This window comes from Cephus cinctus, unplaced genomic scaffold, assembly GCF_000341935.2.
Source record: "Cephus cinctus unplaced genomic scaffold, Ccin1 Ccin1_scaffold0068, whole genome shotgun sequence".
NCBI lineage: Eukaryota > Metazoa > Arthropoda > Insecta > Hymenoptera > Cephidae > Cephus > Cephus cinctus.
Window position 1 is genome coordinate 1 of NW_014332811.1, and position 21,681 is coordinate 21,681.

The 21,681-nt window shown below is 36.7% G+C and overlaps 6 protein-coding genes across 13 annotated transcripts; 3 read left to right on the forward strand and 3 right to left on the reverse strand.

Moving 5' to 3' along the window:
* Window positions 1-2,920: 2,920 nt before the first annotated feature.
* LOC107269382 (ubiquitin-protein ligase E3C) lies at window positions 2,921-7,679 on the reverse strand. Of its 2 annotated transcripts, XR_001538056.2 has the most exons (5): window positions 6,711-7,679; window positions 6,081-6,619; window positions 3,963-6,010; window positions 3,469-3,878; window positions 2,921-3,402 (listed from the first exon to the last, which is right to left on the reverse strand). XR_001538056.2 is itself a non-coding variant. In XM_025086281.1 (4 exons), the coding sequence occupies exons 1-4, from the start codon at window positions 7,124-7,126 to the stop codon at window positions 3,711-3,713; spliced, it is 3,171 nt and encodes a 1,056-aa protein (XP_024942049.1). In that variant the 5' UTR covers window positions 7,127-7,679; the 3' UTR covers window positions 2,921-3,710. The 2 variants fall into 2 exon arrangements, 1 of the variants encoding a protein (XP_024942049.1); XM_025086281.1 differs by having other exon boundaries at window positions 2,921-3,878.
* A 48-nt stretch (window positions 7,680-7,727) lies between these two features.
* LOC107269421 (39S ribosomal protein L42, mitochondrial) lies at window positions 7,728-8,707 on the forward strand. Of its 4 annotated transcripts, none has more exons than XM_025086463.1 (3): window positions 7,728-8,021; window positions 8,125-8,180; window positions 8,240-8,707. In XM_025086463.1, exon 3 carries the CDS (start codon window positions 8,255-8,257, stop codon window positions 8,612-8,614), a length of 360 nt encoding a protein of 119 aa, XP_024942231.1. In that variant the 5' UTR covers window positions 7,728-8,021; window positions 8,125-8,180; window positions 8,240-8,254; the 3' UTR covers window positions 8,615-8,707. The 4 variants fall into 4 exon arrangements, with proteins under 4 accessions (XP_024942231.1, XP_015598728.1, XP_024942235.1 ...); XM_015743242.2 differs by having other exon boundaries at window positions 7,821-8,021; window positions 8,255-8,707; XM_025086467.1 differs by having other exon boundaries at window positions 7,821-7,995.
* On the reverse strand, window positions 8,697-13,318 carry LOC107269415. Of its 2 annotated transcripts, XM_025086278.1 has the most exons (6): window positions 12,821-13,318; window positions 12,554-12,715; window positions 12,221-12,453; window positions 10,226-12,146; window positions 9,354-9,925; window positions 8,697-9,275 (listed from the first exon to the last, which is right to left on the reverse strand). In XM_025086278.1, exons 1-6 carry the CDS (start codon window positions 12,898-12,900, stop codon window positions 9,070-9,072), a joined length of 3,174 nt encoding a protein of 1,057 aa, XP_024942046.1. In that variant the 5' UTR covers window positions 12,901-13,318; the 3' UTR covers window positions 8,697-9,069. The 2 variants fall into 2 exon arrangements, with proteins under 2 accessions (XP_024942046.1, XP_015598721.1); XM_015743235.2 differs by having other exon boundaries at window positions 8,697-9,925; window positions 12,821-13,157.
* A 250-nt stretch (window positions 13,319-13,568) lies between these two features.
* On the forward strand, window positions 13,569-18,264 carry LOC107269388 (kinesin-like protein KIF23). The gene is made up of 13 exons (XM_015743181.2): window positions 13,569-13,738; window positions 13,903-14,478; window positions 14,549-14,716; window positions 14,782-14,980; window positions 15,049-15,387; window positions 15,475-15,579; window positions 15,659-15,875; window positions 15,950-16,053; window positions 16,128-16,232; window positions 16,323-16,469; window positions 16,564-16,743; window positions 16,937-17,173; window positions 17,252-18,264. The coding sequence occupies exons 1-13, from the start codon at window positions 13,728-13,730 to the stop codon at window positions 17,429-17,431; spliced, it is 2,568 nt and encodes an 855-aa protein (XP_015598667.1). The 5' UTR covers window positions 13,569-13,727; the 3' UTR covers window positions 17,432-18,264.
* Window positions 18,265-18,360: 96 nt separating this feature from the next.
* LOC107269396 (dehydrogenase/reductase SDR family member 7) lies at window positions 18,361-20,296 on the forward strand. Of its 3 annotated transcripts, none has more exons than XM_025086436.1 (8): window positions 18,361-18,516; window positions 18,623-18,758; window positions 18,819-18,971; window positions 19,059-19,165; window positions 19,227-19,466; window positions 19,642-19,761; window positions 19,855-19,995; window positions 20,102-20,296. In XM_025086436.1, exons 2-8 carry the CDS (start codon window positions 18,635-18,637, stop codon window positions 20,123-20,125), a joined length of 909 nt encoding a protein of 302 aa, XP_024942204.1. In that variant the 5' UTR covers window positions 18,361-18,516; window positions 18,623-18,634; the 3' UTR covers window positions 20,126-20,296. The 3 variants fall into 3 exon arrangements, with proteins under 3 accessions (XP_024942204.1, XP_015598679.1, XP_015598686.1); XM_015743193.2 differs by having other exon boundaries at window positions 18,365-18,516; window positions 19,855-20,021; XM_015743200.2 differs by having other exon boundaries at window positions 18,394-18,516; window positions 18,628-18,758; window positions 19,855-20,021.
* Window positions 20,224-21,374, reverse strand: LOC107269410 (28S ribosomal protein S2, mitochondrial). Its single transcript, XM_015743221.2, has 3 exons — window positions 21,216-21,374; window positions 21,039-21,137; window positions 20,224-20,957 (listed from the first exon to the last, which is right to left on the reverse strand). The coding sequence occupies exons 1-3, from the start codon at window positions 21,253-21,255 to the stop codon at window positions 20,308-20,310; spliced, it is 789 nt and encodes a 262-aa protein (XP_015598707.1). The 5' UTR covers window positions 21,256-21,374; the 3' UTR covers window positions 20,224-20,307.
* Window positions 21,375-21,681: the final 307 nt, after the last annotated feature.

Consider the following 21,681-nt stretch of genomic DNA (forward strand, 5'->3'; position numbering starts at 1 on the left):
TCAAGGTTCCTTTCTTTGAACTTTTCTAGGTTGCCCATAGTTTATTTTAAACTCTTTTGTTCGCCCACGTGGAAAAGGGTGGCGCGAAAGTTTTTAACTGGAGTGCATCTTCATATTATTCTGCTTATATGTAAAGTAAGCGAAACGATAATAGTAAGCAGTTGAATAAACGATGAAATTCTAGAAATACGACTTCCGAAACAAGTAAAACATACACGTGTTTTGGCGTATAGCTAGTGCACCCGGTTACGAATTGGGAGGTCTATGGTTCTAGACCCCTCTATGGAGAGCACTTTCTTTTTACAAAAAAAATGTGCTTTTGCAAATGGGATTAACAGATTAAAGAGTATATCCAATTAATTTATTTATCTTATTACAATAAAGGCATAAACAACGACAACCTGCGGGCTTCCACGTCACCCAAGAGGTGCCGCAGTCGATACGTTCGCATTATTTAACGTCGCGGGTCCCCACTAGGCCTATACTACAATCAGCGATATCAACATTACACAAACGATCTATTTAAGTAATTAAAGTATAAACGAATGGCAATAGGATATCAAAAGGTTTCGATTAGAAAATCTTAATAATATGAGTTCTGCACTCAAATATAAAGTTTCTTCATTAAAGATGATTACAACAATTATTTTACATTATATTTCACACACACATGACGCGTGTAAATATCTGAAAGTATGAGAAATTGAGAAAAGGACAATTGGAAAGACTGGAAAACTTTATATTTGAGTGCAGAACTCATATTATTATATACACATTTGTTTGCGCATTACGTCCATACAAATGTTTAGGGTTTGGTTGGACCGAAGATCTTGCTGTTCCGCCTGTTTGTCAAGAACGGTTTGTGAGGGGCGGCAACTTTTTCCCCACCACCGAGCAATCCATTCATTTTCGTTGACTGCAATATCGGCTGGAACGATGATCATGACCCGCGCGGCTACGCGAAATCTGTAACATCGACAGAGGCGATGGTCACGAAATCCTACTCCTGGACTCGCCGCTACGATTTAGCGCCATGCTTTTGGTATTGCCTAAAACCGGAGCGTTGTACATCTTCCCACTCATCTCTGCTCTGTCTGCACTCGACGGTATTACTATATATACTGGACCAGTCAAAAACGTGGAACTGCTTCGAGGGCCCTCCGTTAAGGTGGCGCGGCGAAACCAGAGTAAAATTGAGATCACTGGAGACCACCAATAACAGGCCCATTGGCAATCTCCCTACCACTCCCTACTCATCTCTGGTAACAGAGTGGGAAAATTTAATAGTACGCAAATTTGTAGAAATGATATGATTTTGAAAGCGTGGAAAGAGATTAGGGAGGACTCTGAAAACATCTTTAAGATATAGCTACCAGATAATGTTATTTTGGACTGGGTAAGCCATTTTTCGGGAATAGACATACATGTTGAATGTGGTATCAACGTTAAAAATGCTAGCGACCTCCAAGGAAAATTGAATGCAATCCTCACTAAGGAATATAAGAACTTTAGGTGGATATTCACGGATGGAACGAAACCTGTAGGAAGTGACCTGTCGGAGTATGGTGTGGTGGAAATGAAGCAAGACTGGACCTGGGAAGTGAGACTCAATGATATAGTAACGATCTTTTTCGCGGAAGCAAGTTCGATCCTTAGAGCGGTTGAAATAATTGAGGGACAGAACTGGCAGAAAATGGTAATACTGACAGATTCCTTAAGTGTGATAAACAAACTAAACAACAATGAATACGATAAGAAAATTCATCCGCTGATCAGAAGAATTAAGTCTGTGGCAGCTAAGATAAAGAGGTCGGGAAAGGAGTTGAAAATCATATGGATACCAAGTCATATTGGGATAATGGGATATTATTTAGCAGATGAAATGGCGAAGAGGGGCACGAGTGGTGAACATTGTAAATTAAAATGTACTTGGGTAGAGTATGCAAAGAAGTATAAACAACTGGCCAGTGTAGAGGCTTGGAATAAATTAAAAAACGAATCGAATTATAAAGGAAAATACTTTTTTAGTAGATGGGAAGGAGCCCTGGTTACTCAATATGAAGACGGGAAGAGGGAATATGTGCATTATTAAAAAATTAAGATCAGGTCATTGCTGTGTCAGAGAACACATGTACAGAATTGGCATAGTTGACTTTCCGGTATGTGATTGCGGGGTTGACAAGCATAATTTCAATCATGCGTTATTAAACTGCGTCTTAAACAAAAAGTAGTCACAAATATTTAGTTCTAAACTTAAAAGAATGGGTGTACTTCCATCACACGAAATAGGGAACTTGGCCTTCTCCAAGAATAAGGATATATTAAAAGCGCTATGTGAAATTGTTATTAGTATCAGAGAAAAAGATATGGATTTAGTTTTTAGGGTATTGTAAGTTATCTGTTAGTTTGTACTGAGTCCTATAAGGTCCATCCTATAAGGATGTCTGTTTGTGATGTCCAGTAGAGTTGGTGCTGATTGGATCTAATTGAGTGAAGCTCGTCCCGGGTTAGAAATAAGAGACGGGATAAAGGAATAAAAGGAAGTGCGTCAGGAATTGGACGAAATACAGAAGACATGACTGATAGTTGTTCCTAATAAGGAACCAAAGCCGAGTATTCAGAAGAGAGAGAGACTAATCCTCACGATAGGTAATTGGTTGGATAACACATCGGAAGAACGAGTCACTCGAAACCCGATGCTCTAGAAGGTACTTGAGATTAATCTGACTATCTCAATTCAGTCTCCAACTGATTTTTTAATCAGGATCCAAGAGCCGGGCGATTTTCAATATATGAAATTTTATCTCCTCTGTAATTTTACTTTTTGTCGTAAACCAATTGGATATTATACGTAAAAATCATGGTAGATGCATTAAATTAAATTTAAAGGATAATCCCATATACTAATACCCTCAAGATCTCAACGATCCATGTGTTAGCTTTTATATACACCGATATAACTTCTACTACATAAATAGATACATTTACAGTTTTACGTAACTTACATTAATAACAGTAAACAATAGGTAGATGGACACATGGCGAATATAAAACATAAAACTATACAGAATTTACAGGGTACATGGGAGCCACAGGCTGAAAGTTGCAACGAAAAATATATTATTTTATGTTAACAGGATTTATCATTTTATCCTGATATATCCTTCATCTCGAGTCGACGAGGAACTCGTTACGTGTTCAATCCTATCTTTACAAGTCTCCAGTTTAAGTCAGCGACGGTATTAGTACTCACTGCTACACGTTTTCTCTAAATAATTGGCCCCTCGGTACAATCATAGTTTCCTTTGTCCTGGAAATTATTATTGTTTTCCAACAACCAAATACCTATGGAACAGTCCAAGTGCCTAGGGTCATCCTTGACAAGCAGGAATAAACCTACCTCTGGAATAATAGGATTATTCATTGACATTTCCATGGCTTTCTTATTCTGGCTGAATTAGTACTGACCTAATGGAATTTACAAATCAGACATTTCTAAGTAATATTTGGGAGTGATGGATTCATTTAAATCAGTAATACCCAAACCGGAATAAGAACATCATAAAAACGTCGTCATTGAAGTCTGTCTAGAATTTTCCCAATATTCAAAAGTAGCTTCCTTTAAGTCCTAGAGTATGGACGTGATATTTTACTGTATTCACAGTCACATGTTTCACCAGTTTAAATCCCCTCGTTTTTCTTTTTAGTGTTTAACTCAATTCAAATCCAGCTCCTGCTTGTATCGCGTAGAGTAGCTTTTCACGAAGTGTCTTCTCATCTGGAAATTCTGGTAACTTCAAGAGATTCATACAGGTACTAGAAGTTGGAAGTCGATCCACACTGCCTGCTAGTTGGATACAGAAAGGAGGATCCAATTCCTACGAGACAAGACAAATAATTGTGTTAAGCAGTTATGAAGGATAATTGAATTTTAAATTATATCCTTCAACTGCATTAGTCACCTTAAATCCAAGTAGTGGAGGCCTACTGCAACTTGTGACGAACTTGAGTAGTTGACTTTTCTGTTGGTCGTTGAACTCTTCGACAACTTTCCAAAATGCAGTGATGGTCGGATGATCCGGAGCATAACCCCCAGTGTAATTGGTATGAAGCTTTAGGTCATTCACATCCACCGGTATTTGAGCTCCTGAGATTAGGACTTGGAGTTCCTTGTTGTTAAACATCTGAAGCCAGTCTAAGGGGACGACGTTACTGATACCTTGTTTGAAGGCATAGCACTGAGCTCTGATTTGCTTGTTGAGTTTATAATCAGCCATCAGATGTATATATTCAATCCTATTGTGATTCGTCACAGGAATATTGGCACCGCTTGATTTTAATTCATCGACGCGTCTCTCACCAAGCTCGTCGGAGAGGACTGTGAAGTCAAGACCCAGATCCGTCACGTCACCTTTATAACTTTTTAAGTAGAGAAGATTTCTGTACATAATCGGATCTAGTGAAGCAAGATGATGCACATCTACATCAGATTGCCTACCGACGATTTTTGATAAAAAGAACTCTGCAAAAGGTAGTTCTACTAAAAGATTCTCGTAAAGGGCCTTCCCCAAAATTCTGCCAATGAAGTAGTAGTGCTTAGGAAAGTCGTCGACTAGCAGATGAACTGTAGGATTCGGATACAGCATATTGTCCTTGGTCAGCCTGAAGAAACCACGGTTGGGATCAAAACTCGTCTTCAGGAGTTCAGAGAGAAATTCACGGAAGAGTCCACCTCCGTCTACTCCAGCCTCTTCCAGCCCGGCTGTGTTCACTAATTGTACTCTCATCTTCAATCTCAGTTCAGGTTCGTTCTCTGGAGACAGTTTCTCAAAGGCATCTTCGTAGAGATAATTCCTTCTAACAGCAATCTGTATCGAGGGACCCTGCATGAATTGAGTAAGTTCACTCTGCTGTTCCAATTTATCTCTATAAATAAGAGACTGAAAGACAACTACACGGTCGTTGAAAGGAACGACAAAAGGTATTTCACGGAGAAGAGTCAGCGTTCTGACTTCTTTAGTCGATAAAGGAGGGCCTTCTTCAAGTTCCTCTCTTGTAAAAGCCCGTAGACCCTGGAAAGGAACATAACCTCTAAGTCTTCTGCGTCTAAAGGTGAAATCCTGGGGCTTGTCCATAGGTATCACGATGTTTGACGCTATCCAGTGATTATCCGGACAGAATTGTCTCCTTAGATCACGAGTATGGAGTTGTCGTAGAAGTCCTACAGTGACCTTAAAGAGATGTGCCCACATCTGAGTGTTCTGCTGTGTCTGAACCGACCCAGAAGCTCCTAGGACGGCATTCTTGTAATCATCCCGCACTGTGGGTCTTGTGTCTGGGAAGGCTAACTCCACTAGACCTAGACAAACTCCTTTAAGATGCGTCGAGAGTGGCACCAAGGCCGAGGTAGAAAAAGGCATCGGTTGTTGGCCTCCATTATCCGGCTTATCCACAGGCACCTCAGTAAAAAATTCAGTATCGTGGAGGGTCGCAATAAGGAGGCTAAACAGTGAGCAAAAGACGGCCAGTAGAGGAACTATCTTCTTAGTATCTTCTGCAGAAAGTGCTATACCACGAGATATGATTTGCAGAAGCGGTGTGGCTCCGCCGAAAAGGGAAGTCTGACAAACTGTCAAGAGAGCATTCCAGAGGTGCCTTAGAAACGCGGGCTTAAATGCCAGCATGTAAAGGAGTTTGTACTTGTGGATAGCTAGCTTGTGCGTGATGAGGAGGTTATGGCATAATTGGCACAACGGCTGAAGAACAACGGGATCCTCACTGCGGTCCACGGCTACGAGTATTCCATGAACGCGATGCTGTCCGTTCAACATTTCTATGCACTGATGTAAAATATCTGTTTGACCTTGATCAATCATCTCCGTATCCGTTTCACTATCAGAATCACCGGCTGTGTCTATACTCTGATCAGCTGGTGGAGGAGTTATCGTGGAACTGAGTAATGCCAGGACTTGAAGGTAGTTCATGAGTACATCTCTAGATTTTCCAGGAGCTGTAATTATTTATATGATGTAATTAGGAGTCTGATGACTAGTTAATACGTATTAAAAATATATACTTACTAAATCCTACCGGCTCCAAAGAGAGAACGGAGTATAGTAGACTGATAGTTGGCTCAGTACCTAGTCGGTTTATATAGTCGATGAGTTGAGAGTAAGGAAACTCTTTGAACTCCGACAGTGCTGGTACAATAAGCATTCTAACGGGTTCTGACATCCTTGGGGAGAGAATGTTAGCACAGAGTTCGCGTAGAACCAACATGGAAAATTCATTGTTGTATTCCAGACGGTGTACTAAGTTAAGAGGACGTTTTATCATATCTAGGAGACATTTGGCCATTGGTGTTGGAGGAACAGGACTGGCGTCGAGCATCGGAGGAACCTTTAGATCTATTAATTTCCTCAGTTGCTCGAAATATTTATTTTTTGCTAAGTAAATAAATATTCCTTCGAGATGTTGATCTGTTTTTTCCTTTAAAATTTTTTCTGTGTCTTCTCGCACAGTAAACACTTCCAGCACGCGTAGCGGTATGGCGAGAGATTGTACAGCGTCTGGAGGAATTGCTGCAACAGTGTGTTGCATGCAAACTCGTAGAATCCAACTGAAATAAATAATAAATTAAATTAAATTAAATGGTCAATGAAATTGTATTTTGAAATCTTTGAAACTGATATTTTGAAGAATTCAGCTACCGTAATCTCCACAGCCACTCGATAGAGCTTCCACAAAGTTCCTTGATTTCTTTTTGGTACTTTAAAAAACGTTGAAGAACCCAGAGAAGCCTGGTTGCATCCTCTGCTGGATCATAAAAAAACAAAACCCTTTGAATGAATGGAACCAGTTCCGGCAGATCAGGGTGTCTGCTGTTAAACTTTTGTTGCATCTCATCAAATTTCCTTCTTTCTTGCTTGTGGATTGATTGACGTGTGACAAAGCTTCTAATATGAGCTTGCACTTTAACAGCTGAATTATGCTTCTTACGCTGCTGTTCTCTTTTGAGCCTTTCCAATTGAGCATGCTGCAATAAAGCAGCCTTCTCATCTCTACGGCTTGCACCAGCTAAATTCTGCTGTGGCTTGCGGCGATAATCACCTTCAAAACTATACATGATCCAGTATAGAATAATACAAATCTTGATAGAAAATTAAGAATGTCTGAGCTTATCTATCCAACAGTCTAGATCTGACAGCAACACACAATTCGTCTTATAAATCTTGTAGTGAACAAAGACCTTGAGATTATTGTTCTTATAAAAGAAACCATTTCGACAGGTTCCCAAGTATATACCTATAATACATTAGTTCCCATTAAGGTCCATCTTGAACTACGCAACAAGGTAGTGTTCACCTTGTAGGAAAATAATTTAACGTTCTGTCTGAAGTCTTCGTTGTAATATATCAATGATATGAAATATGATTTATCTTCTTGAGAGAGCTTCCTGATTCTAAGGTTAACAGGATCGATTTTTCAGCTCCTTTAAGTGCTTCATTTATACGTTTAGCCTCCTTCTAGAGCTTCTTGGAACTTGCAAAATAATATGACTCTCGATGCACTGGTTGACTTCGTTGAGAATCAGTTGTAATCCGGAGCGATGATTAAACAATAAATCTTTCACAATAGACGTCCAGTCATCAAATGCACTCCATATTGGATTTCGGCACAATAGTCGTCGTTCATGGTCATCATGAAGTGTACCCTTGGACTATAGAGCAGATACTACATCTTTCTTGAAATATCAAATAAACTGTCCTAATGAACTAAATCACTGATAATTACTTCTGGCTCATTAATTCTTTCCCTCAATATTTATTTTATTTACTATCAAAAGCTGTATACAGTTCGGTTGTAAATGTTTTTTCTTTTTTTCAAATCATGTCGCTACGTGGAAATAAGACTTGAGTTTTCAAGCATTAGCCGCAATCGCGAGGATCAACATTTTATTTGGAGTTCATGTAGTAACTTAATTAAAATAAGAAAGTAACAAGGAAGATCATTTTGTCACGGTAAATTTCATTTTGATTTATAATTTGTATGTACTACTGACATACAACTGTGTGTCAGATTTTTTCTTGTTTATCTTTATGCCAACCAAATTGAATTTTGCAGACTTAACCTGCGATCTTGTGCAGCATTTTCGAGTACACTTGTAATAGGAAGTAATTGTATGTATAATATTCTTTGAGATACTAGAAGTAACTTAGATATAAAATGAATTCTTCAGTTATAACTTTTTCAGATGCATATTACAGCTCGGTTACTTTGGTTTGTAAGAAACTCATGGAGTATCCCCAAAGCAAGATTTAGCACATTACCAAAAGACGTAATTGTGTTTGCCGATGATGGAACAGCAGTGTGCTGGCATCCAGAGCAAACATTTCCTTATGAATTTTCCAAATCTTTGCCAGAAACAAAAGTCGTATCTAAATCTGTTTTGAAAATTGGAGAAGCTGATGTAGCTAGTGTATTTCAAAAGCAAAAACCTGAGCAAGTCGTTCAAGAGCTTGCTAACTTGACTTACACTACTAAACACAGATGGTATCCAAGAAGTAGGGATAACAGAGCTAAGAAAACTCCCATGGATCGTCCATATTTGTAAAAAAGAAATAGTTTTAATACAATAAACATAATCATGTCAGATTAATAAAAAGACCATGTAGCAGTCAATATATATATATTTTTTTTGATAAAATTATTTATTTACAATATGAAAACTGCACAGTCTGGTGCTCATTCTTTTAGAACGTTTAAAATCAACTCAACAGTATCACAAGATTTAATTATAATACATTTTTATAATATTAAAAATTTGATCAGTACTTGCGTTCTCGTTATTATATTTAATTATCTAGTATAACAAGTATCAATGATAATAACTATTATATTTCTGCTTACACATGCACAAGTGAATAATTGCTATTCTTGTCTGTTACAAACTATGTACAGTTACATCCAAGGCACATGAAATATACTGTATCTGTACTTTCTATCACAATCATACCGATAAAAAATCTTGATATAATTAATTCTATATATTAAGCTCTAGTACTAAAATTAGACGTGTTTCCTATGAATCTGTCTTTCCCCTTCATGCATAAAAATATGCAAGGCTTCCTGTAATAAAAATGTGCCCAGTTTGCACTTATCTTTACTGCTCCATTTAAGAGCCGGACCGTAGTACGTTCCAGAAATTTCATTTTTTAAATTCTGCAAACCCAACGCATCAATCATACAAGCCTCACGCGTTAATGCTTCATCCTCTATAGTATTTTGAAAAACGTGAAGAGAAATTACCCCATTGCCACTTTTCCATATATCCACAATATATCGGATCTTACCCGCAATTTGTGTGTACACTGCCTTATCGTACATAGGCGTGGCTGAATAAAAGTGAGAAAAAGGCCGATTGCTTTTACCTTTACCCACGTAGAAGATGGCTTCACAAAATATATTCCACCTGTCAGCAAACGATAAGTTTCTACCCCGGCGAGGAAGATCCTGAGTGACTCTTGAGTCCAGGAGAAGATAATTAAAGAACTCCTTCTTGGGTGCTTGACCAGTCCGATTACCACGAGCAAACTTTGAATTTTCATTCGGATTTGTAAAGCCTTGAAAAGCCTCCATTTCCAGTTTGCGACCCATCTCCAGGTTCTTGAGAGGCTTTATTATGTAATACTCCACTGAATCAGAAGTGGCATTGTTATCATCCTCTCTTGGGTTGTATTTTGCACCTTTCTTTAAATTTTCATTTTTCGAAGCTGGAGAGCTCTTTTTCTTGACTCCTTTTACTTTAGGTTTTTCTTCAATATTCAATTCTCTTTTAAGATAATCGGCTATCTCGTCTACCGAATTAGTGTTACAATTAGATTTAGGTTTTGACTTCTTATTTGGCTCCATATTGCTTAACACACTAGAAAATAAAAAGGGAAATGAATCACCATGCATTGATAACCGAGATACTAGTTACGCAACGTTATATTGCTGACATTATTTATGCAGTAAAGTTTGTAATCAAATGTTAATAAAAAATACTAGTTGTCTAGTTATTTATATCAAATTTTCACTATATTCTTATCTAGTTTATTTATATACAAATAATGTAAGATAGATTTGATTGATCAATCAAATATAGATAATCTTATTAAGGATATTCGAAGAGCGTATTGGAAATATACATTATTGGAGTGTTTAAATGAAATTGACAAATTACCAAGGAGGTGGTATGCGAAGTCTGCGCTCCCAGAGAACGATACCCATCTCAGAATCTTCATATTTATAGTCTTCCTCGACACTGATAAATGATCCATAACAGGACATGAACGTACCCGAAAATGTAGCCGATTCGGTGGATTGACGATCTTCCTCATTCTGCATCGAGTCTTCAGATATAATTTTTGGATCCCAAGGTGTTCTACAGCTGCTCTCCTCATCACAGAATTGATTACTGGACCAAGAATAATTCCCACTTCCATAATCTGATAACGTCTGTCTATCTGTATCACTACTTGTAGAACTTCTGTACCGATGAAAAACGCGATTAATTGGAGATTTTCTACTTTTGCATTGTAACTTATTCACTGTTTTCTTGTCGTAGTTTATATCACAAATATCGGAATTCCCATTTGATACTACATTTACTCCAAAAAGTTTGCTTCCCACTAAACTCTCCATCGAACTCTCCTCGGTTAACAGAGATTTAATTCCTGATATTTGAATATGGTTTCTATTTAGTCCCGGTAATAAATTATTTTGCACAGACACTCTTCTATCACTATCATTATCTTGAGGTATCTGTTGCATAGATTCATTCACATTGGTCGGTTCAATATTTCCCCAGGAGTTCAAATGACCGGCAAGAATTTCAGACATTTTTCCGCATTCTCTATTTGAATATCTATCTATAGTGCTGTCCTGTATATGACAAGGTGGACACTTGGTCTGAACATCTTCGTCGTACATAGATTCCTCTAGCTTGATGGCTATTCCTTTGCACATACAATTTCTATAACTTTTCGGTAAAACAGCATTACCAAGCTTCGGAGAGAATGGCACTCGATTTTTTTTGGAATAAGTTTTATTCAGTGGCGTCACCTTTTCAAGTTTCTTTCTAGAATTTACAGAGTTTGGTGTCTTCTTTGAAGTACCACTTCTTGGAGTTTGTCGATCCTTCAAAATTTTTGGTGTAAGTTGCGATCTTCCTACTGATTTTGGAGTCTGATATCGTAAATTAGAATTCTTCACGAATCTTGGTGAATTTGATCCCGAAGGTATCCTGGCTTGGGTTCTTTGTTGCCCAGAAGTGTAACACATTCTAGCGTCCTTTGGGGAATTCCTTTTTTGCAAGGATGGCGTTTTCGTAGCTATTACTTTCCTTTCGCGACTTGGAGTTATTTTAAAATTTGGAGATTTGCTGACAATTGAACAATCTGGCGAATAAGTCAATTTCGTTGGCAATCTATTAGGAGTTGTTGTCAAATTTTTGACAGATATTTTGTTACGTGGAGTGCGGAGATTTGAAGAGATGCTGCAGGGCGTTTTCTTCTGCACGGACTCAGACTTCTTCCTGGACTCTATTTTGAGTGGAATTTTGTGAGAAAACTGAGTCCCAGTTTTTTTCCTAACAGATTGAGGTGTCTGTACCCTTTTTGTTTCTATTAATTTTGTTGGGACTTTTGCACTTTTTGTGTGAGGAACATAAATATCATTCTTCGGAGAACTGATCCTTGGCATTCGTTCTCCTTCAACCTTGACGGGGACGTCAAAGGAATCATAGACTATCGGCGAATTGTCAGTAAACGATGCTGAAAGTCGATTTATAATTTTATTGACTAGAAGTTTCTCATCCTCGACGCTTCGGTCAACCTGATGGAAATCAATGTCTGTCATGTCAATAGCCTTAGATACTCTCGTCTCTTTAGTCTTTGGAAGGCATAATTGATGCCGTCGAAGAGTGACAAAGCTTCTGACAGGAGAGGCTTCGCCGTCTGTAGTTATTGTGTCATGAGTATTTCTATTCGCATCTTGAGGCGAAACAAAGCTTGTCATATTTGTTGCAGATTTCACTTCATCCTCAGAAGTATCAGAGACGACGTACTCCTCCACAATGTCTCCTTTATTAATTCGAATTTTTTCTAAGCAGAAAAATTATAATGCATTATTTAACGATCTTATTTTTATTGTATAGGCTCAATATTTGAATGCTTACCTAATGTCAACCTATACTTTGGTTTGTCATTGTCAATTTCATCCTCGTCACCACAGTACTTTCCAAGTACTGCAATTGCATCGTAATATGCTCCATCATAGGCATAGTGAAATGGACTACACCCATCGTCATCTAAACTTAAAGGATTACCACCATGTGCTAATAAAATTTCCAATACTTTAATTCGACCCCATGCAGCTGCAACATGGACTGGAGTCATACCATCCACAGATCTGGAACATTATATAATTAATTTAAATTGTTAACAAAGATAAATTAAATTTGCATAATGTATACATAATAAATAAGCATCAATTATAAATAAGGATGTACCTAATATTAGGATTCCCCCCATGACGTAAAAACAATTTAGTGACTTCTTCTGCAAATGTCTCACAGTCGTTACCAATAACCAAATGAAAGGGAGTAATGCCCTGCGATGGAATCAACACATTTGGATTTGCTTCTTTGACTTGTAACAGTGTTGCAACTTGCCTATCAGAGAAAAAAAAAGAATAAATAAAACAGAATAAATTACCACTCTCAAACAATTGCAAATGCTTGTAGAAATCAAGAAAAAGAAAATGCTAAACAACTCACTTCATATTATTATCCTCTAAACCATCGCAAAGAGAGGACGCCAAAAATAACTGACTTTTCCCTTTAGGAGTTGCCAACATTTTTTCTGTACAATTATAACTTGCCTAATGGAAGAGTCGTCCCTTTTTCCTGTAATATTCTGATTTTCTGATTTAAACAAGAAGAAGAGTCCAAATACCACAGGAATCTTATTCATACTTTAATAAGGTCATCCTTCTAAACAACAATACACACTGACGCTACACTAGTTTTAATCACAGCATTATATTGAACCAAATACATATCACTAATCAACTATTCAAATCAATTTCTCTAAATCTAGCAAAACTCAGCAACCTGTTCGGGGATCATTTTATGTCATGAAATTCATATTAAATTAGAAATACATTTGAAAAATAAACAGTTCCATTGTCGTCTAATTATGTCCGATAAGGGGTGGGGGATGACTTTATCCTACAAGAGGGTGCAGAATTTGGTAAATAGGTCCAGCGGTGGCATTCAGTCACATTCGTTAAATCCCCGTTCAAACGTGAACACTCGACCAATGGTACAACTCGTTCATAGGAATTCATGTTCTATTAATGGTCAAAAGTCGAGATTAAAGGTTCACAGGAATTATCGTTATGTTATTGGTTGAGAGTTACATTCAAAAGTGTTTTGCCAAATGAACCTGCGCCTTGAACGCTATTGGTCAATTAATGGGTCACGTGTGTCAACAGGATACAATTTCAAATTTGAGCGAATGGCAGCATTTGTAACGGAATTTCTTAGTTTCGTTGTGCTTTTTAATTTTCTGAGCAATGTGTTGAATAATAATTGATCGAACGTTAAATCAATGTTGTTTCTTTGAGTTTCTCCAGGAGTCACAATTGTTATTTGTCAAGAAATCTTTCTTCCAGCCAGAAAAATGATATCATCGTAAGTTAATGTCAAAATCAACTCAGGTTACGATTAGGAAATTAATCTTGTTAAAGGCACAAAATATTATTATCGAAGATCATGCAGCTCTGTGTAGATGCGAAGATTATCGTAGTTGTTTTAGTATTTTTGAATTTTGCAGTACATATAATTCATGTTTTCAGGAGGGTGAAACAACCAGCGTCAACACGCAAGCCAACGGCGCGTCAAAGATTCCAGAATTCTGCATCCAAAGAACCGGTACAAGTGTATTGCCGTTTAAGGCCTATGCAACATTGTACAGATGTTTCATGTATGAGACTTATCTCTGATATGACTGTAGCTATTACTCCTCCAGAGTCAGCCACTAACTTTCGGAGTGGTGTTGCAAAGGAGATACAAACAACATTTAGCAGGATCTTCACTGCCGATGTTTCTCAAAGAGAAGTATTTAATGTAGTTGCTCTTCCTCTGGTAGAAAATTTAATCCAGGGAAGGAATGGTCTACTGTTTGCTTATGGTGTCACTGGCAGTGGCAAAACATATACAATGATGGGAGATGCACGGGATGGTGGAATAATGCCTCGATGTCTTGACGTTTTGTTCAATAGCATTGCTAATTATCAGGCTAAAAAATTTGTATTCAAGCCAGACAAACTCAATGGTTTCGATGTGCAAAGTGACGCAGATGCTATGTTAGATCGTCAAACTGAATTGCATACTGGTCTTATGAATCAACGTAATGGGAAGAATGGCAAAGTGTAATACTTTTATATACTTGCGAGTATAAAGTCTTAACATATAATTTCTTTTAATATATTTTCTTTGCAGATGTAAACATGACAGTGATGGAGAAAGCATTACTCCCATTAGAGAAACTGACGAGTCATGTATTCTCTCAGTAGATCAGGACAACGTATATGCTGTGTTTGTTACATATGTGGAAATTTATAATAACAGTGTATACGATCTCCTGGATGATGAGGATGTCAGATCAAAGTGAGTACTTTGGAATATTTTATTTCGGTATACGAGTAATAGTTTCATTTCTTAAAATTTTGCAGGCCTCTGCAGAGTAAAATTGTCCGTGAGGATGGATACAAAAACATGTATGTCCACGCTGTAACAGAAACTGAGGTTAAAAGTGCTGATGAAGCTTTCGATGTGTTTTATCGGGGACAAAGAAGACGTCGTGTTGCTCACACAGCACTGAATACTGAATCAAGCCGATCGCATAGTGTCTTTACTGTACGACTCGTTCAGGTAAGACATGTTATTCCATGATTCTAATGTATGTGTTATATGTAAAAACATTTTTATCATTTCCATAGGCTCCACTGGATTTGCAAGGCGAGCAGGTCGTTCAAGATAAACGTGTCGTCTGTATAAGTCAACTGTCCCTAGTTGATTTGGCTGGGAGTGAACGTACAAATCGTACAAAGAATACAGGACAGCGTCTTCGCGAAGCAGGAAACATTAATAATTCCCTCATGACACTTCGATCCTGCTTAGAGATCCTAAGAGAGAATCAATCTCAGGGTACTAATAAGATCGTGCCCTATCGGGACTCAAAGTTGACTCATTTGTTCAAAAATTACTTTGATGGCGAGGGTCAGGTCAGGATGATTGTCTGTGCTAATCCAAGAACCGACGACTACGATGAGACGATTGTAAATATTTTCATATAGATATTATTCATAAGTTTCCTTAGTACAATTTGCTAATATTAACTAACCATCTAATTGTGAATCCTGCAGCAAGTTATGAAATTCGCAGAGATGACCCAAGAAGTACAAATAGCGAAGCCTTCCGCACCAAAAATGGATTTGGGTTACACACCTGGTCGAAGACAGGCCAATAGAGTAAGTAGAATACAGTTTACTATAAGAACGACATACTCATTTTTATTCTTACATATTTCCACATTTGGCTTTTCACCAGATATTCAAGGAAGCTCGTGCCAGGCTTGAAAAACATGGCCAACCGGATGCTGCTGATCTCGACGTTGACTTAGGTTTAGTCTACAGTCTTGGTGGACCGTTCCCAGAGTTGGAACTCAATGGACCACATAATGATCAAGTCATTACGAGGTTGATGCGTTTTTTGGAACAACGCATCGAAAAGAGAAATATTTTGCGTGCCAATTTGCAAAAAAAACGTAAATTATTCCTACTAACTTTTTTGATTTAGTGTGAGACATTTTAAAATATCTAAAAAACAAAATATTTTCAGAGGATGAGTTCAGGAAGATGCTCGTTACTGCAGAACAGGAACTTATGTCACGTAAAATTGAAAATGCATCTCTAAACGCTGCCAATGCGCAAGAGAAAAAGAAGGTGATCATCCTTGAAATACCTCTAATAAAACAATGAGAATAAAATGTAATGGACAGCACTCTCCACTTTTATAGGTAACAGCTCTAGAGGCTCACTTATGCAAAACGGAATCTCAGGTAGATAGTCTCCTTCGAAAGTTGAATGGGGCTAACGAAACGATTAAAAGTCTCCAGCGAGAAGTAAGTTTTTGATAATTAAAATTTTTCTTAAGTCTGTAATAACTCTCTATGATCTGTAAAGGAATGATCTAAAAATATGTGTCTCAATAGCTAAAGGATAAAGATATGTTTTTGAATCAACGTATGGTCGAGAAGCAACGAACGAAACAAAAGTACAATACCAAAATACAAGAAGAGACTGATAAGATATACAGAGAACTTCAAATGAAACATCGTCAGGAACAACAATATCTTCAGGTACAATAAAAAAAAAATTATCTACCTGAATATCTTTGCTAAGATACTTATACTATCCTTATAAAACAACTTTTTACCCTTTGTTCACCTATAGAATAAGATGAAGGACAAGGAAAATAAATTAAAACTTGTTAAGAAAATCTTGATAGACGATGAAGGAAGCACACAATTAACGGCTGTACCCAGGAGTTCACCACCACCCTCTACTACGAGTGACACCGGTGATATGGTCAGTTGCCGGACTCCTGCTGGTCCAGATGCCCGTTCCAGGAGGGTAATGTATCTCCATGTTGCTATTGCTATTAACGAAGAACTACAGACGTTCCACGAATAAATACTCTTGTCAAGGGGACTCATTTACTTTACAAGTAATAGGTAGATGGCCCCTTTACAAGCTATTTTGCTCATAAACAAACTATAGCAAGCAAGCGAAAGACATTCATCCTTACATAATCTTAACACCGTAGGACAAAGTTTCTGTAGCAAATTCAAGACATAGGCGATCGCAAAGTGCAGACAGGTGGGTGGATCATCGCCCTGGCACCCTTGTGCCTGTGGGAACTATACTGCAACCTCTCATGCACCGGAGACGTAGTGTGTCACGTCTCAATGATCCTAAAGAAATCACTGACGGAGTATCCAGATATTGCTTAATAGCTCAAGAACAAGACACCGATGGTGAACTTGAGACTAAGCTATACAAGGTACTTATAAATAGATAACTATCTTCATAATGATCTATAACAAGATCTAATAAATTACTTTCTTATTTCTATCCATAGGGTAACATTATGCCTACAAGTGGTGGAGGCGCCCAGGTAGTTTTTAATGATGTCGAGTGTCTGAAGCAAATGTCTCCCACTGCTAGCAGAAAAAGAAGTGGCCACAATAATAGTAAATCTGGAGCACAGCGAGACAATTCTCCAGTTGACGAAATATATTCAAAGAAACCTCGAGTTTGAAGACACTAGGATAATATTCTTTGCAACGTATTTTACGTTTTTATTTATTTATTTCACGTATTCCAGTCTGCCCTTGTTATTATTACCGTTTATGATCAATCGTACATTGCGGTATATTCTAAATGAGTTGTCTACAAACTTTCCGCCTACGCGGATTTTTGGGCGGTACGTGTGCTGTCATTTTTAAATGAATTCTATGAATTTTTGACAAGTCTCATCTGTGTACTGAGTAATGGTGAGTGTTCAAGTGTCGTTTCAATAAAAAAATTAATCCCATTCCAAAGACACAGATAAATGATTTTAGAGCACTGCTATATAGAATTCTGCAAAAATATATTTACACACTCACCATGAAAATGATGGATGCTGACTGCAAAAATAATGTAAAATCAGTGCGAATAAATAATGCAGTATTATTATTATGTTTGCATTATACTTAAGGTATTTCTGAAATAGTCGACGAATTACACTTAATTAGATGAGACTGAAGAACAAACTGTCACCTCATTTATTTACTACATTTATACATTATCAAGTGTCCTTACTTTTGTATTTCATACTTTTTTATTTCCTTTACAAAAACCAAATGTTTTTAAAATAGCTTGTCAAGTTGTGTCACGCTAAAAAACTGTTTTCTCTGCACTACAAAAATAAATGCAGCAGATGCTGGATGAATAGAAAGATCTGTGAATGGAGTGGTATGACTAAAAAAAATCAAACCCTACATTTAACAAATTCTTATGTCAAACCATTTTTACTACTCAAGATTCTGGTTTTCCTAGTTTTCAGAAAAGTGACTAGTCCAATGATAATGTGAAAGATCCCTAAATCATTCTTTGAGAGCAGTATAATGAATAATAATAATATAAATTTTAGTGATTACACTGTCCAATTAAATTATTGGTGTAATCTGCACTTTTTCTTTCTTAGCTATCTTGTTAGTATTACTTATGAACTAAGAATACTTCAATACATTCTCTGTTCATCTATACGTGAAGAATTTAATTACATATTTGAGTAAAAAATAATAACTAGCCTGTAAAATACATTTAATACATATTACATAAAACGTTATATGTTTACTGGTATGTAGTATTAAAATTATCAGATCATAAGCTACTTGTTCCATAATTTTACTGTTATAGCCTATTAATGTACTTATAAGATGTTTAATATTTTTCTTTTTTGTAGTGAAGATTCAGAATGGATCTCTTAGCAATCTTTGGTTTCCTTGTTCTTATTTACCATCTGTTTTACATGATATTTCCTTGGTTTCTGAATTGTAACCTGCAGCTTGCATTAATGAATAAATATGGGAAATCGATTGGTATGTATAAAATATCTTGCATTAAGTTAAAATGAAATATATCATTGAATATAATTTCAGAAACCTTGCGTGGAAAGGTAGTGTGGATTGTAGGAGCATCTAGTGGCATCGGAGAGTCTCTGGTTTACAGATTGGCTTCAGTGGGTTGCAAATTAATTATCTCATCGAATCAACCAGTCGAATTACAGGAAGTTAAGAACAGTTGTTTAAATAGTAAGAATCGTCATGAACTAATTCTTCTTTAATATGGTATTGGAATTCTGCATATTTTTAAATGAAAACTGTTCCATGAAATTGCAGGATTTAAATATCTGAAGGAAGACGATATAGAAGTACTAGCAATGGATGTTGTTAAGATGGAATCACACAAGCCTGCATTTCGTCATGTAATCGAGAAATTTGGACAGGTACTCCATGTCATACTTTAAAGAGACTTACAAATCTATATGAGTTCTCCATGTTTTATAGATTGATATCCTAGTAAACAATGTTGGTAAAAGTCAACAAGGTGCTTGGGAAAATATAGACCTTGAAGTTGATAGAGAAATGTTTGATCTGAATGTTTTTTCAATAATTTCTTTAAGTCGCATTGTGTTACGCTATTTCATTAGCAGAGGCCATGGCCACCTTGCAGTGACTTCTAGTCTGGATGTACTCACTAGCTCTCCATTTTCTGCCACATATACTGCATCCAAGAGTGCTCTACATGTTAGTTTTACCATCATAGAGGAGTATAGTCTGTCCATGAGTAAAACAGTTTTTGCAGGTATCATGTTCTATGAATTTTAAAGTAAATGATTCCCCCAAAAAAGGTCTTTTACTCGTGGAACGAAGATAAATTAATACATCTCTTATGAAACTTATCCTACACTTATTTTCATAGGCATACTTTGAGAGTTTATTCATGGAGAAAATGAACTCTAACATTCCAATAACAATAATTTGTCCAGGTTCTGTACAGACTGATATATTATCTCAAGTTTTAATTGACAATCTTGATGAAGTAAGTATTAGTCACGTTTTCTTTGGTAATGTTTCACTTGGATCATACCTACCTTTGGTTAGACTTCATTACTAAATAAATAATCATTACTAGGTAAATAATAAACCATCTTCATATGAAAAGAATAAAATAAGTCCTGCATGCTGCAGCAGGCTAATAGCTGTTGCATTGGCAAATAAACTTCATGAAGTATGGATCTCACCACCACTTCTTCTACAATTGACATACATGAAAGTATACTATCCCAATATTTACAAATTGTATGTATAGTATATGACTGCTTAGGTTTTAATTGTCACTTAATTTGCGCTTATTACCATGACGTTAATTCTCTTTGTAGTTTAATGAAGATCCTGGGTGCTAATTTTATGAAAAAAATTCATGACAATACAGAAGTTTTAGAGACGACTTGCTGAAGAGATGCAAACTGAGACCAGGGTATAATCATTGTTTAAACACCAGTTACAAGTTTTTGTACGTTTATGTACTTCTTTTACAGACTTGTATATATTTGAACATAAATTTAAAAAGTTTACTATTTGTTTTTCACTCTTGATAGTGTTCGAATAATTTTTGTCGCCCTTGTTTACCTCGAAGAACTGCCATCTTAAATAATTTACAATAAAGTTCTATGGCAGATGGTGAATCATCATTCCCTGGAACGGGATAACTTATCAGATTTGGATTGCAGTTGGTGTCTACAATCCCCACAGTGGGTATACACATTTTTGCAGCATTCCGCACTGCAGCATGCTCTAACAGTACACCATTGAGCGTTGATAAAAATATACATAGATCAGGAAGTCGCGTCGTAGATTTAAATTCCATCGTAGAATTTGTAAACGTTCCACCCCTCCACTTTCTTGTGTGAGAAAACTCTTTACATTCTTTAGCAGTTTTGTCCACCAGATAAGAAAATTGGGGATTTCTACAGACAAACAGTATAATACCACCTCTGAATGCAACATGTGCTGTAAAGTTTAATGCTTCTCTCAATAACTCTGCTGTTTGATCCAAGTCAATGATCAGGTGGCTAAAACGAGAACCGAATAAAAAAGGACGCATTCGATCATCCAAGGATCCTCTCTTATGCCCAAAATGTACTTTTGCATCGAACAAGTCTTTCACTGTAAAAAGTTGATGTACTCCAAAGAAATCAGGATGCTTTAGAGGATCTATCGAAGATACTTCAATTTCTGCAATACAGATATTAACCTTCCACATACTATTAAAACCTAATGTACTCCAGGGAACATTTTTAATATACATTTATATACCTTCTCTGCTTTGGATTTCAGGTTGGGATTGTGTTGACAGCTTCAATCGTTGAGGAGAACAAGCTCCAAATGGTTTCAAAAGATTCCCAACAGTCAACACTATAAAATACATTAATAAACGTAAAGTATACCTGTTATAAAGTGTATATATATGGTTATAAAAATTTATTAACGCACTACTGTTGGTTAAAGATATTCGTAATACCCCGGCCGACATCTTGCTATATTTTTAAAAGGAGTTCATATTTTAAGGAGCTTTTCCAGCTCTGTTTCATGTGTCGTACGACTAAAATAACAGACTCCACATTGGCGGAATCTTATACGAGAAATGATCTTAACAAATGAGACGTCCGGTTTGCTATTTTACTTACATAAAGTCGTTTCTATAAGCCAATCAAAATTACTTTTTCCCCTTTTTCGTTGATATAATTCGCTTCTAGAAATGTCGCATTGTACAACGGACTTAAGAAACATATCTATAACCGGGATACATACAAATTGGCAACAATTTGAAATATTCTTTAAAAAATTAATATTTTATAATCTATAGCAATGAGATCGGTGCTTAATCGTAAGCAATATTTATTTGATAGGAATAAATGTATTCAGCATTTCATAAACAGAATTGTGACTGAACTCTGAA